Source organism: Corvus brachyrhynchos, unplaced genomic scaffold (assembly GCF_000691975.1).
Source record: "Corvus brachyrhynchos isolate BGI_N302 unplaced genomic scaffold, ASM69197v1 scaffold17, whole genome shotgun sequence".
In the NCBI taxonomy this organism is placed as follows: Eukaryota; Metazoa; Chordata; class Aves; order Passeriformes; family Corvidae; genus Corvus; species Corvus brachyrhynchos.
In genome coordinates, this window is record NW_008240046.1 from 2,068,398 (window position 1) to 2,084,363 (window position 15,966).

Below are 15,966 nucleotides of genomic sequence, written 5' to 3' on the forward strand. Positions count from 1 at the left end.
AAATACTAAGATGAAATGCATTATTTTGTATTTTTAGTCAATGAAACTCCCTCTGTTTTAGTACTTTTTTCAACAGAATCACTACTAGCGTAAGCTACACAGCTTTTGTAACATTCACGTAACATGCCTGAGTTAATTTCAATCCTTTTATGTTACTGATTACCAAACTTAAAGACTGAATTTTAACAAAAGCACAGAAGGACAAAAGAAAACATGGAGACTTACTGAGAATTAAAAATGGACTTGCATTTCATTTAAATTTATCTTTTTAAAAAATTAACTAGTAAGCAAACATCAACAAAGTCATGTCTTAAGAGAAAATCAAAGAACTAGCTATCTACCAACCAGCAACAGATTCAAATTGCTGATCAAGACTAATTTACCTGCTAGTTGACTGAGAATGAAAGTATTTTCTAACATTTAACAAGTCCAGGAGAACAAAGAAATTTCTTTTTCTCCTTCATTAAGACATCTTATTCAAGAAACACCACAAGACTCAACAAAAGGCTTTTATTAGCATGTACTTTCATTTTCTTAAAAATCATTACAAGTCTCAGCATCAGCCAAAGTGAAACTTTCACTGCTTTCAACCACAGATTTCTACAAGGGATAACACATGAAAGCTTCTTTTCAAATAAAATGTGTAATACTAAATGGATGTAGCATTATTTCACTACTGAAGTTTATTATTCTTTAGGATGGAGGCAATTTGTTGAAGTGGAGAAATTCCTTTCTCTTTTTTTTTCTTTTGCCCTTGCACAGAATGAATAAAGAAGGCTACATAAAAATACAAACCTGTGGGTATAATATGCCTAGTCAAGGGCTAACAAATGCAGCACACAGCTAAATAAATGAAAGAAAATCATCCTATTTTTCTAAAAATTGCTGAACATCCTTAATAAAAACATCACCTTTTCATCCAAACTAGCTACAGCACTGCAGTATGAAACCAGTATTTCTTTAGTGCCTTAGTTAATTGCATATTTTGTTAAGTAAATATTAAAGTTCTTACCTAAAGCTTTTATAAGGAGTAATTATTTCAAAAGATTGCTTTGCAGCCCGATCCACTTGTTTTACATTTGCCACATTCATAGGGATTAAAGTGATACCAAATCCTGTCTTAAAGTCCTAGGGAAAAGATAATAAAAGTTTAGGGGGTTATCATTCAAGAAAAAAAATGCGCGAAAAAGAATTATTTCATCATGGTCCAAAAAATCCAAGACCAGTAATAGACACCTTTGCCATGACATACAAGCCACTTCTAATTTATTAATGGATAAATAAACCTCCACTAAATTTTGTCCAACCACTAAGTTTCCAACTCCTAGAAAGACCTTACTTGATTGTTGGTAGGAGAAAAAAATGTATGCTCTAGCTATTAATAAAGGAAAGAATAAAAAAAAAAAGTTTTAAAAATAGATTGCATTAAAATGTGAATGCAAAATTACGGAAGGATCTAGCTTAAATCATGCTTTAGTGTCTAAATAATTTTTATACATCTAAATCCTTCTAACTGACAGCAGCTTTTCTTGCTTTAAAACTGAGTGTTCTAACAAAATAAAATACATATAAAATTCTTTCTTAAACCTTTGGTTGCTTCTGATCTACTACATGAACTAAACATGTCTTTGAAAAAAGGTCCTATATAGCAGCTAAAATAGACAAGGTTTAGTTGTGACTCAATTATTAGAAAGTATTTTTGCCTTAAACCAAGAGAAATCATTTGGGATTTTTTTCCTCCTGCATGGAAAAATGTACTTAAAATAAAAATAACTTTTGCATTAACACAATTGCAACATAAAATGTTCAGTGAGCTCTTGTGAGGGCCTATCAAATGTATGGATTTTGGAAAAACTGGTAAGTATGTATGTTATTTCTGATCTATTTGGAATACCATCAGCATTTCCTTCTTTAAATTTATTTACATGTCCATCTAATGGCAGTCACTTCCACAAGATTAACTTCTGGAAGTATTAGCATACTTCTTGAAAACAGTAACTAAATCAGAAACAGAACCAAACTATATCACCCAAGCAAAAAGCCAAATTCACATACTTTACCACTTGTATGTTCACTAAGTTACCTCTCACATAACAAGTAGTTGGGTAAAAACTGATAAAAATAAAAGCACTGAAGGGTAAATGCTTCAGAGTTGCCTGCCTCTGAAGAGAGGATTGTTTTTCTATTTAACACATATTTAAACCTGCATCACTGACAAGTTTCTCTTTGTAAAGATGCTTAAATTTTTAAACACTAAAGCCTAGATGGAGAAAATACTTTACAAAACTCTTAATTTTATTTCCCTATTTCAGGTATGAGCAAATAAAGATACAATTTTAGCCAGGACTGCTAAGGCTAAACCTGACAAAAGACACACATATATGCACAAGCATATTGTGTCTATGCACAAGCAGAAGTATCAATTATCTCATACGAGGCATTGAATAGAATAATCCCCCAAAAAGCACAGTAACATCCATTATAGGATGAGATTTTTAGAATGACAGAATTCCCACTAATTAAATATACTGTGAGATAAGTTAGTAATGTTTCCTTGCCAGACTTCTTATTAAGAATTTTTTGGGGTGTTTTTACATCCATTACCTTTGACAGTAACAGTGGGGAACCAGCTATGAATTTTATGGACACAACCCTTTGGAAAACGTAGAAGCTTTTCAATAACTAACCTGGTTTAGCCATACTTCATATAATTTAGTTTAGAAAATTTAAAAAAATAGATATATTTTTAAATATTTCTACTTTTCTTCTACCCTCATATCCTGTAACCTGAATATTTTTATTCTCTCCCCTCATCTTCAGCCCCCACACCAAGGGGTTTCATACCAACACACCTGTCTCAGAAGAGAGCAGAGAGTTCTGTGAAGCCTACTCAGTCCCTAATTCACCCTCTATGGGAAAAGAGTGGGCAGAATAATCTCTTTTGAGTGTGAACTTGACAGCCTCTCCTGTAGCAGTGAAGCATTCTTAACTTCACCAGTGAGAAAAACAGAAGGATGAAATAGTAAAAAAAAGACTGGGGATAGAAAAATACAAAAACTTTTATTTCTATCAGTGAAATGAAAAAAGAAAAGAAACCTAACCAAAACAAGCCAAAACCATTAACTTTCTAGAATTAAATGGTTTATTCTTCTGAGATGTAAATTGGATGCAAGTTTAATTTGTTGATTCAATTATTTCAAATTATTTCAAGCAATTGGCCTTAAGAAGTCCTGATTTTCAAAAGAGAGGTAACAAGCCTATCCTTGAACCTTAACAGTGCAATGCATTCTTTGTTTCTTAAGTAAGAGTTGAAAAACCACCAGAAGCCATGGTTAATAGGTGTTCAATATACTTTTAGGTCCGGATTGAAGTTCACTGAAGGTAAATGAATAACAAAGATGACCAAAATAATATCTACCTTCTTGAGCAAGATCAAAAGTTCCCCTGTACAGTAGCTTCCCTTTAGGCACTTGCTACTGGTGATGCTCATAAAAATAATGCAAATAAGAAAAGGCACATGCTCATCTTCCCAAATAAGCTTCCAGCAATCTAAGCACTTGAACAAACAGTTGCAGGAAAGACATTTATACTTACTAGCCACTGACAGACACATCCTCAAGGAATTAAAAAGCCCAACAACAACGTGACTTGAGTTCTCTCTAGGATCTTACTTCATACATTTCCCAAATACTTGTTGTGAAAAACTGAGGTCCTTTTTTATATGTATGTTGCCACCTGATAACTGAGAATTTTAATTTTTTTGCCTGACAACCGAGAATTTCATTACACAACATAAGAGGAAAGAAAAGCTAACTAAACTTCATTCATCTACTTATTCCATAATGTTCCTTCTCAAAAATATTTATTTTATATCCCTTTAAGTCTCTTTTTTATGCTTTCAAACAGCTAGTTGCATCTCCTTTCCTTGGAGCAAAATGGAGCAAGCTGCATGGAAGTAACCTGATCACACACACATTAATGTCTGTGTAAACCAAACTTTGTTGTACTACCCTTAACAATACAGAAACAAGAAAGTCCTCTAGAAACAAAGTGCATTAATTTGAAAGTCTTAACCTTTAGGTGCAGCACCAACTCTCCAAAATTTGCATACGTGCCCAGTGTCTGAACAATCCCACTAAAGAGAGAATAACTCACTATGTTTTACACTCAGCAAGGGCATAACAACTTACAATACTGAATTTCAGTGTGAGGAAAGTCAGAAACGTTAAGAAATTAGAATCTACTTTTCAGAACAGAAGATGGTGGCAAATTAAGCAATTTCACTGGTACATTAGAGTGAAGTTATTTCCATAAAGGTCCACAGAAACTCCTTAAGGTAATTGCACAACACTTGGCACAAACCTGGCTTTGTGAATATAGGTACACTAGAATCTAATTTTCAGTGCTCAGAATTGTATCTTTCAGGAGTGCAGTCTTCTTCTCACCTTCAGAAACAGAAGTGGGAATTGGTACAGGGAAGAAAGAAGTGCTCCACTTTGAAAGAAAAATTCATTCACTTTGAGTGCACAGAAGGACAATAGGGCCATTCAAGAACTATACAAAAAAATCGACAGCAAGAGCAAGCAGTATCTTTTCAGAACAAGAATTGTCTTGCTTCTACCCACTGAAAGCTCATTGTTTCAGATACATGGAACTGTGCTAGGATTTCTGACAAAGGAAGAAAAGTTTAAGATTCAAAAATGCACAGAGAAAGATGAGGGTTGGGTTGTTTGTTTTTTTTTTTTTTAATTTAAACATAAATATGACTTAAATGTCTATAGTTACACTGTCTTCATGAATTTGAAGAAAGGCTGAAAAATGAGTTGACAATAAGAGCTTTAAAAAACCCCAAATAAAATTCTTTATAGATAAAATAATAGATCAAAAGTATTCACTAAACAGCACAGTTAACTGAAGGCTAAAAATACTAAGATGAGTACTGGCCTTCTGATTAGCTGTTGTTCCTTCCTGAAGGGTGAATGATTACAATGTGTCAGTGTTGCTGTTATTATCACCCTGTCTGAAAAAGACATAACCTATGAAAACGTGTCATCTGTATATAAACCATGAAATTATTTAACTTTTATTTTTAAACATACCTTTAGCACGTATCTATAAAGTGCCTCTCAGTGTACAAAACTGCCTTCTCTATTTTGCGTTATCTTTTCATAGGCAAAAGCTGTCCTGTGACAGGCTTTACTAACATTTCTTCAATTCTATTTTGGATGAAATTCAAGGAGATTCAAAATTGGTCTCACACCTTTTCTAATATACCACCACTGTTTTACAGACACAGAAATAAACACCAAGGTTAAGGAACACTAAAGTGCATGCATGTGTAAAATCATGCAACTGTATCTAAACATGAAATTTTGAGAGCTGCTGGACACCTAACTTTCAGTATGTTGTCTTAAAAAGACAGGCTCAGGCACCTTTCTGCATGCAATTCATAAATAAATTTGTAATCAGAGGCTGAACTGTGTGACTTGCAGACTTCCTCCACAAAACTGTACTTCTAAAAGAACTCTTCTTCTACCTAGAAAGTATAATAATTTTTCTTTATATTTTTTCCCTTCCACTTGGCATTATTATTGGTTTAGTCAAACCAAAATTCATCTGAACACAGGAGTTCTAGAGATGCTGCTTGTGTTCCTCAACATTTACCATTTCAGCAGCTATTATCATGTCTTTGGATGCGCTGTCTAACATTAGCTCCCCAGTATAGAAAGTCGATTTAAAAAAATCCTTGCATCAGGAAAATATCTCAGGGAAATGAAACCAAAAAAATCCAGCCACAATTGTAACTTTATCCATACTCCTCACATAAAAATAATTGAAAATAAAAGGTTAACTAACTGCTACTTTCATATTAGAAATATCAATCCATATTTTTATATCCTTCTTTTTGGTGGAGAACTAAGGGGATAACAGCAACAGCAAAGAAAAAGGAAAATTGCTGCCATGAGTTCAAGAGACTATATTTCTACATACACATGTATATACACACATAAGTATACACCTTCATACAGAAATATATATATTTGCAGCTTATTTTGAAGTAAAAAAAAATACGGAAGTGCAGAACTCTGAAGTACAGAAATAGCACTGGTGTATGCTGGGAACACAGCACTATTGGAAATTGCTACATCAACTGTGTATTCTCACTGCACATCAGTTTCCTTCCTGTGAATTATGTGGTCATGGTGCATTTCCTTTTTTTGTCTTTGGCTGTCAGATCTTGAGGACATGCAATATTTAAGCATGTGCATGCACACACACAGATATATAGATATATATAGATATATAGATATAAAAATATATATTTATATTAAATAAAGCTCCAGTAGTGGTAAGAAGCAGCAGATAATAAGTCAAGAACATTATACTACATATAAAGATATATACACACACACAAGTGTATATGTGTGTGTTGATAAATGCACACTTTTTTGTTTCCTTTTTAACAGCTGTCTTTCATACCACCCTAACACTAATTTATAAAAATTCATATTTCTGAAACTACTCTTGTCCTACTGCCTATTCACAGAAAGTTCTTGACCTTTAATCACAGTATCTCTGATCAGAGTTCCAAAATAGGACCTTACATGGTTCCTTGAATTTACCATTTAATTTGCAACAGCTCTTTAGGTTTAGCTTGGGAAGTTACCACAAAGTTTGTGACAATTACACTATTCCTGCAAGATCTGAAAATTCCCTTAACAATTTAACATGATTTAGGCTTTTCCTTCATTCTAACCCCAAGGCATTTGATTCCCTCCAAACAACCAAACTATTCCAGAGAGATTAAAAGCCAGGATTTAGAATCATTCAGATGAAGCATTCATAGCTTCTTTCCCCTCATTATTTGGAGGCATATACTTCAGCCTTTCTAGCTATTAAGGAGGACTCATTTCTGCAACAGAAATATGGGAAAAAACAGGCTTCCATATTAATGAAAAATTAAGACTTGTTATGTAATTAAGAGTTTGAGAAAGAGTAACTAGTAATGCAGAAATTGCTTTGATGATATTAAGTTTACACAAGTTTATATTGATTTCCTCTCCTTCTATAGGTACTGAACTTAGCACCCCTAGTTACTTCTCATCAGGCTTCTCTGCATCCTTCATCACAGCCTAAAACCTTTTAATACAGATTTCCAGTGATAGTTACTATCGTGGATTGGAATACAAACCACCACATATTTACTCTGTCTTACAGTCTTCTAATGAGTCTCAAAATGACACCACAGGGAAGCATACAGTATATAATTACAGGCTCAAAGCATAATGTTAGAAGAACATGAAGGTTGCTAACTCAAGCCCTGATGAGCAAGGACATGCTAGAATTCCAGTTGTCTCTGCATGTTAACGCTGTAGCTTGGTGCTCATCTGTTATGATATGTGACAGTTTTAAGTCACATCATCAGTTTTAAGTTCTTCATTTAACTAAGCAAAATTCTTTCCCCCATTAGAGAACCACTTGAAAATGATTCGTGCTATTATTGCAGAAAAATTTGTAGTGACAACCTGGCATCCAAAATTCTGGAGGTTACAAAGGAAGAAGACAGCAAAAGACAAGAAGGGCCACTTAAATTAGCTCTAGTCAGTGCCACGTGTGGCACTGCAGTGGAGTGTTTTGGATATAGTGCCGGAGTACGTCCCCCTCTGTATCATTCCACATCATTATTTCATAAATAAATATAATACCTGTACTTTGAGATGGCTCTATAATGAAAGCCAGTACATAAGAAATGGGAATACCTAAGATATTAGTTTAAAAATGCATTCCTGACCAACACTCGAAGGTAGTAGTTACAACCTTGGATGTTTCTTCTCATGTAAGTTACAGATCTCTCTATTCACTTACTACAGGAGCAATTCAGAATCCTCACTTCAGCATCTATGTGTATGTATTTTGCAATATCAATACAACTTTATATCACTTGATTATGCAACATTAGGCCCATGCCTTGCTTGTTGTATGGGATGGATCTAGGACACATGAAGATGAAAGCTCCCTTCCTTTATGGGCTGCAAAACACAACAGAAAAAAAAAAAAAAAGGAGGATCACATAATTAAAGTGACTGAATACTATCCTCGAGAGTTAGCTCTTATCTTTGCCTTTTCCAGATTCTATTCAGTGTAAATCAAAAGCCTTAGCATACAGTCATTTCACTGCACATTTTTCATTTCCCAGTATCTGACTTTATGCTCTAGGGTTTGATTTGCAGAACTGCTGAGCAACTGAAACTTCAGCCAAGACCTATGAAAGCAGTATTTTGAGCAGGTACAGTTTGACAGAGAACTATTCCCTCCCAATCGCCCATAAAAGACTAAAATAACAGAGAATGTAAAATATATGGATATTTGAATCCTTCATTCTGTTTCTCAGAACAGTGTGGTCACATGGAGGAGGCAATCATGTTCCTTTACTTTACAGGAACTGATGAAAAATAAATTCCTCATTGTTCCTCAAAGAACACTCCCTTTTCAGTGAAGGATTCATCTGAATGTAAGGCACTTTTCAACAGTGTGCTATAAAAAAGGCATGGGCTACTTCATGAAAAGAAATTAGAATTACCAAACAGTTACTAAATAAACAAAGCACTGAAAGAGGTAGTGATCCTGTGGAAGTAAATAGCATATTACAGTATCTACTGCAAAACACTATAATTGGATGAAATTAAGATCTTAGAAATCAGCCCAGTTTTCCCACAATTAGAGGGGTGCACACATCTGTAACTGAGGTAATGTTATTTCATGCAGATCTTCTATGAATTTCCAAAATTTTTTAGCTGAGTTCTTCAAAAAAATTAGGTTTACATAACACAGGAGCATCTGTCTTCCCATGTAACCCCAAGTAAGTTCTTACTCTAGACAGATGCTTGGCTTCAGTCAATTTTAACATAATAGCAGCCAATGAATCTTCAGGTCTTAGCAAGATTTAAGGAAAGTAGATCAGAAGAGAGAACACAGAGCCTAAATTTCCCCACTTCCTTACTGCCCAGTCCCATAAGGAAAGGTTTTAGTGTATGGTCACAGTGAATTGAGACAAGATGATGCAATCTGGAAGGGGATGTTCAAAGTCAACAGCCACAAACACATAAATACATAAATTAAAAGCTTCTATTTCTTAATCCTCAAAAACAAAGCGAGAAGAAGACAACAGAGAGAAGAGAAAAGACCATAATTCCAAATATTCATAAGTTTCTCATTTGTGCTGAAACATGCTGAAAGGGAAGGGGAAGAAGCAATCCATGCTGCAACCATGCCTTGCCATTAAAAATAATTTGTATGCATGCAAATTATGTACTTCAGAAAACACATGTGCAGGTTGCTGCATTAATAGAAGAACCTGAATTTTACATAATGTTGTACATTTTAACATGAAGCAGTTTAAAGTTATTAGTGGAAAGCAGAGTTCATGATTTAAAGGTACCATAGTCATTTACATTGCTGCTTTAGAAATACACTGGAGGAACTGAATTCTTCAACTATTCTACAATTCAGAGCTCAGCTGAAGTACAGAAAGTGTGATTCAGACCATATTCCATTCTTCAGACACATGCTTTCTTTTTCTTGTCACTCAACATACTAGGAAAGCAACAGTCTCACATCTGAGGCACACCACACAGAAACAAGCATCAAAAGCAAGCTGGTAATACTGCATACAAAACCTTCCTTGCTATCTTCCCAAATACCCTGAAAGACACCAAGCAAGAGAGACAAACCTGTCCTTCTTGTGTCCCCTACTGCCCCGCCACACACACACACAAAAGACAAGTGTAGGCAAGGTTCCAGTTTCAACAATTACAGTAACTCCTTTCCAGCAGGGCCTCTCTGCAGCATGGGGCTAATTCAGAAACCAGCATCTTATCAGCTACAGAGGCTGAAGCCACTGCAGCTGCCTGGGCTATGATCTTTACTTTTGCTGCTTCATGAAAAATCATGAGATGACATAAAGATGGTACAGCTAAATATACATGTAAATAAAAGTCAAAGCCTGTCACGAGCAAGTAGAGCCTATATTCAAGGCTTTCACCTTTACTTTTATTCCAATGGCTACTCATAACATTATCTCCTATTTAAAGAGGCAATCATGCTCCTTAAGATACACAATTTCTAACACACGGAAACTCATTCCATTTCAGAGTCCATTTCTTGCTACTCAATTCACATATTTTTTGCCCCAAAGGAATACCAGTTTAACATACACAAAATCTAAAATTACATGGAAGTGCCTCAATTTTCCTCACTTTTAGTGTTTGATACCTTCCACCTTTTTTTTCATTTAGCTGAAACAGCTATCCCTATAGCCACCACATCAAATTCACACACAGTTTTAAACACTTCACTGCAATGAGCACCCAGAGCAACTCTTGTTCATACAAGGACATTTTTAAACACAGATATTACTATTACAATTTTAAGTAGCCATCTGGACTCTTCTTTGGAAGTGCTTCACAAATGGAAACCTTCTTAGATTTAGCAAAAGTGTTCTCCAGAGACTGGAAGGATCAGTGAATTTTAAGATACCACATATAGCCATAATTTTCTGAATTCATATCTTTATAATCGTCTTGCCAAAGCTGTACATACTCAGCAAGGATCTTGTTATGTATTCATAATCCAGAAAAACTGGTAAAAAAAGTGTTTGAACTCTTACAGGATGGACAGATTGTGAACATTTTTGCAATACCTTAAAATCTACAACAGTTGTCACTAGATAAGAGAGAAAACTGTTATGACATCCCCACTGGCAAAATTCCCCTAATGAACCAAGAAATCCTCCAAATAATGGAGTTTCTGCTTTCCTCCAAAATTTGCCCATGGAGATAAACAAATATGATATTGACAATAAAGTATCATTGACCAAGCACAGTGTTTTGAAGTACTGACTACACACAGTAAGGTGCTAAGACAAATGGTCTTCACAGTATAAATATGAAGAATTCTTATTTTATTTACTACCTCCTTCTTTAATAAATTAAAATTCTATTATGTGATGTTTCACAAGTAGAAATAATTAATAACTAACATAATTCATAGTAGTTCAATAACCACAAGCAACAATAGCATTTCCTGATGGAGAAAGTTTTCTGAAGTTTTTTTCATTCACAAACCCAATTTCCAAGTAATCTGCATGACTCAAAATATTTACAAGGGGCAATTAATTTAAAAAAAAAAATTCAACGGTTTTTAAAGTACCATACAAATAGGATTAATTATTATAGACATTTTCACATCTTAAAAAAATGTATTTATGGCTATCTGAATATACTCCAAACGTACCCCATTTAATCATAACTGGATTTCTATGGATTTCCCAGCTGATGTTGATAAAATGCACAGTTTAGATTTCTGATCCTATCAATCTGAATTACTCTTCTGAGATGGTGTATTTGCAACAAAACACACACATACCATACACCTTATAAGAATAAATGAATGAATTATGTGACATATGGAGAGCTCTGGACTGTGCTAACTACTTTTTCCAGCTTGGGAGATTTTAGACACCTTTTGCTTATAGAGCCATGAAGAAAAATGTTTCACTTTAACAATTGACATTATGATCTTCAATTTAAAAGGAAAAAAGTAAGCTAAGGAGAGTACAGACCCTCACAAAAGCTTTTGGCCAGACAGTATAAACTCTCATCTGTTTAAAAAATGTTCACCTTTGAGGGCAAGAGACATCAAACCCCATAAAATTTCTGATTTGTTTGAAATTTGAAATTCTGAAATTTTTGGACTACCTGAACCAAAAAGATAATGTTTTTTCTTGTGAAACACATAAATAAATATTTAGTAGAAGATCTAAATTTTGAGAGTGTGCACACATATTCATTAACTTTGAAGAAAGTGTCAGACTTCATGGAGGTTCAGACCTTCTCTAGAAGCCAATGTAAAGCCTCAACTTCCCACTAATGCCTAGAAACAGGAACCTAAGGAGACCTAATTATGATTTGTGAATTCCTGCTACTTCTGTAATATCCTAAAAAAGTGAAGTGACAGCGGCACCAACGGTTTTGCCATACATTCATCTGTGCCTGGACCAAGAGAGGGCTGATGCTGTGACAACAGCAACGCTGCACCGCAGCTTTTTATGAGCACAAATCTTTCCTAACCCACTCGGTCATTTCAGCATGATCTCTCCTGAGAAGACATCCTCCTTACATCTAGTTCAGCCAAATATAGAGTGAGCTGGGTTTGGGGTTTTGTTTGTTTGTTTTGAGGGATGGGTTTCTGCGGGTTTTTTTATAAAGAAAGTATTTTTGTCTGCTGGCTTTAGATTCAATCATACTAATTTGTCTTTATGTGACAAACAAAGATGAAAATAGCAGATAAATGCAGAGAAACTGTTTTGAATTTTTGTAAAGCAAAATCACTAATGGACACACACAGCTACTGCTTAGCAGCTATTCCCTTTCATACTTGCCTAGGCTTTGTGTCACGAAGGTAGTGATTTCACATAAAAAAAAGTTTGTATAAAAATAAATATATAAAAGACAGTTTCAAGAATCAATAACATTTACAAACAAGCAATCTACTTTTCACTACTTAAATACTGAAATGGTTATGGTATTAAATACTTACAGAGATTACTGAATTCCTAGTAAATCCATTGTAAATAAGTTTTATTATGAGTTCATGCAAAAGCCATTGCCATTTGATTTTAGTGATTATTTTTTTTTAATTTTGATTTTACAATGATCAAAGCTAAGATGGGCAACTGCCACAGCTAAAGAAGAATCCAGCTCTAAAATATCTGCACTATACTCATGTTTCAGAACTGTATGTAGAATTAATATACCCTTATAAACAGACAAAATGCCTTTGTCATAATGAATGTAATCTAAATATTTTATGAATATTGCCTCCCATCACAAATTATGAGCTAGAAGCACCTTACGTAAAAATAAATTCAAGCTTTCAATGAAATTATTTTCTGCTAATGAGGAGCAAAGGCTAATATCTAACAGAAAGTACAAATTATCTGTGAAAACATGGAGCAACCATTCTCTAAAAAAGGTACTAAAACAAATTAGAAGTTAAAAACAAACCAAAATCTTTGAAAAAAAAAAGCCGTTCACATACTTCTTTTAAATAACCTTTATACTCTATGTTACTATCTCGACAGCTAGTTAATAGAAAGAACACTAAAAATTAAATCTTTAACAAATTATATCCATTTACACATTTATCTTCTGTTTGTTTCTTAAGTTTCCTGTTGTCACCCACTGAACAGTACAGGAAGGTCTTTTAGGACCCACAATAAGCTACAGATACATGGCTCCCTTGTAGCATAATGATTCTACCTGTCTACTACATTCCTTTCACTTCTTGAGTCTCTCACTCATGCCCAAGTCCTTACAAGCAAGAAATAAATCTCACTCACCTGAATTTAATGAGCAACTGGAAAAACAAAACTTGTCAACAGCAATGCTAACTCATGTCTCAGATCACATTCTTGGGGAGGGGCAACAGGCCTAGATTACTATTTATTTCTTTCCTGAATGTTGTGCTAGAATAGCCTTCAAGATCATGCAGTAATTAAAAAAAATAATTTTTGAAATATGCACATATTGCTATGTTAAGATTAGTCAAGATGCCTTACAAATCAGTGGTTAGTGAAGAGCAGCACCTGTAGTGGCAATTTGCTCACGGAAAGTGACCAGCAAACAGGGAAGCACTGATTTACAGGCTGATTGTACAGCAACATCCTGACCTAGACACCAGCAAACTGAAGCCACTTCATGTCATGGGGAAGCACAGTGATAAAAGTGCTGTTCTGGCTCATAACTGAAACTCTGCAGATGCATCTCATCACACACAAGTTGCATCAAAATTGCAAAGACTTGATCAAGATAACACATGAAAGAGAATCTCACAAATAGTAAAAATAGAACGAGAATTACAAAATCACTCCCATTTAGGATATTCGGAAACCCAGCATCAGCATTTTGTACCATTTGTGGGTGGGGAGGGTTGTAACATGCTACAGTAATTTTTAAGAACAGGAAATCTACCAAAAAACCCTTCTATATTAGTAAGAGTAGGCAGCTGCAATCTGCAAACATGCTGAAGTTACAGAAGGTATATTTTCTCAGCATGAACATGTCATTTCAGAAACTAGGATGAAGAAGAATTCAGGAATGAAGGAAAATACTGCACTAAAATGAAAAAACTGGCAATTGACATAAATGGCAAAGCTCCAACTGACATTCAGAGAGATGGAGATTCACCCCAGGTATCTGTGAATAGATCCTACAAGAAACAATTTTCCTTAAATGGCCCCATATATACTGAAAATGCAATGCATCCCTAACTTTCCTATTTAGAAGGACAAGCAGCTGCAACAAAACTGCACATGCCTCTTCATGCACATGCAGTACAGGAGAATGAAATTTAGGTGTGAGGATAAAAGACCTGCACAATTAGAAGACCTGAACAGCACCACAGAATCACGCAGAACAGTGATAACACCCTCTGGTTTTGTATCTACAGTGCACTCTATTATCCTGTACTTTTTCTTCTTCCTGTAAAATTCCCCTACATGTCCACTTGCATATATTAAGAGATGTGTCTCTGATATTCCATACCACATCAGTGAGAGAAGGATGAAGAAACAGAGTCTGAAACACAGTTTGTGTAGATGTAACCCTTTCATTTCTACATATAACACTCTACATTAGCATTTGTTGCTGAGAACACCAACAAAGACACACAAGTTTCACACTGCTAATGGTACATATTTACCATAAGCAAGTACCTAAGGATCATCCAACTGCACACTGTTGTTAAATAAAACCAAACAAGTTATAGATCATCCCTTTTTTAGCTGCAGCACACAAAAAAAAACCAATTGCTGTACTTATTCAGGCCAAAATAAACCCTTTCTCGGTAAGTTCCATAAAGAGGTTCCTGCCCTCTTCTGCATGGTTGGTTTTTTTTTTACAAAATAAGATGAAAGATTGTAGAATCCCCTTTGCTTCTCTTTGTGAAAAGAAGTGCAAGGTGAAACAAACCAACCTGGAAGTCAGAGTCCATCTCCCACATGGGCATCGGCAATGACCAGCCACAGCCCTCTCTCATTCTCTTCTCTTACAGCTACTCAGGACTAATGAATTTTGCCTTGATCAGTTTCTCAACTTTTGTTATGACCCCCATCTCCTGTCTCATCAGTTTTCTTGTAGCCCAGTAAATTGGCAGCTGCTCAGTTCCTTCAGGGGAAAGAAGCGAGAGTCAATTGTAATAATGGGCTGCAATTACTCCTGTGTTGCAGGAACTGAGCTGCTGTTGCTGACTGCTGTCATTTTATCTGCCTTTGAACTTCTTTATGACCCCATGTCAAGGAATAACACCTCTCAGCTGGAAAAAGCATCATACATACAACATCCTGCAGAGCCTCTCAAATAAGTGCCAGACAGGCTGATCGTGAACCAGGAAACAGGACACAAAGCCATATTTGTTATACCAATGCAGCCACTCTGCTTCAAACCTTTCTTAAACCTCACTCATGTATCTCTAACACAGGTCTGCATACTGGACTTAAACCACAGACGAGGATAAATGTGGACAAACGCAGTATTAGTGGATATAGACTTCTCTCTGCATCCCTGCAGAGCATAGAAACCTCTACAATTTGGAAACATTGGCTGGTACAAGACAAGCAATTTTGCAATAACTGAAATAGAGTCATATCCGACAGCAGCAGGAGTTTTTTGTACTTTTTTTTAATAGCCTAACTCACCTTAAACAAGAAATGGACATATAATCAATCTGATATAATAATTAAATATTACATACCAGAATCCCCAAAAGGATTAGCAAAGTCAATAATGAAAGAGTTTATCTCGATGAGTAAAACACACTTGTCAGCCATTGCATTATCAGGCTCAGCTTTTTTTCCAAAGTAATTTTATTGAAAATGCTACAGAAGTATGATAAAAAGGTCTACCAAAA

The 15,966-nt window shown here is 35.1% G+C and overlaps 1 protein-coding gene across 3 annotated transcripts in view; it reads right to left on the bottom strand.

Moving 5' to 3' along the window:
• Window positions 1-15,966, bottom strand: part of ARAP2 (ArfGAP with RhoGAP domain, ankyrin repeat and PH domain 2) — a 124,413-nt gene that overhangs the window by 65,880 nt on the left and 42,567 nt on the right. For all 3 annotated transcript variants that reach the window (XM_017744618.1, XM_008641360.2, XM_017744621.1), the window contains exon 10: window positions 1,013-1,128. In XM_017744618.1, the coding sequence (XP_017600107.1) occupies window positions 1,013-1,128 (116 nt within the window). The remainder of the gene's footprint in view (window positions 1-1,012; window positions 1,129-15,966) is intronic.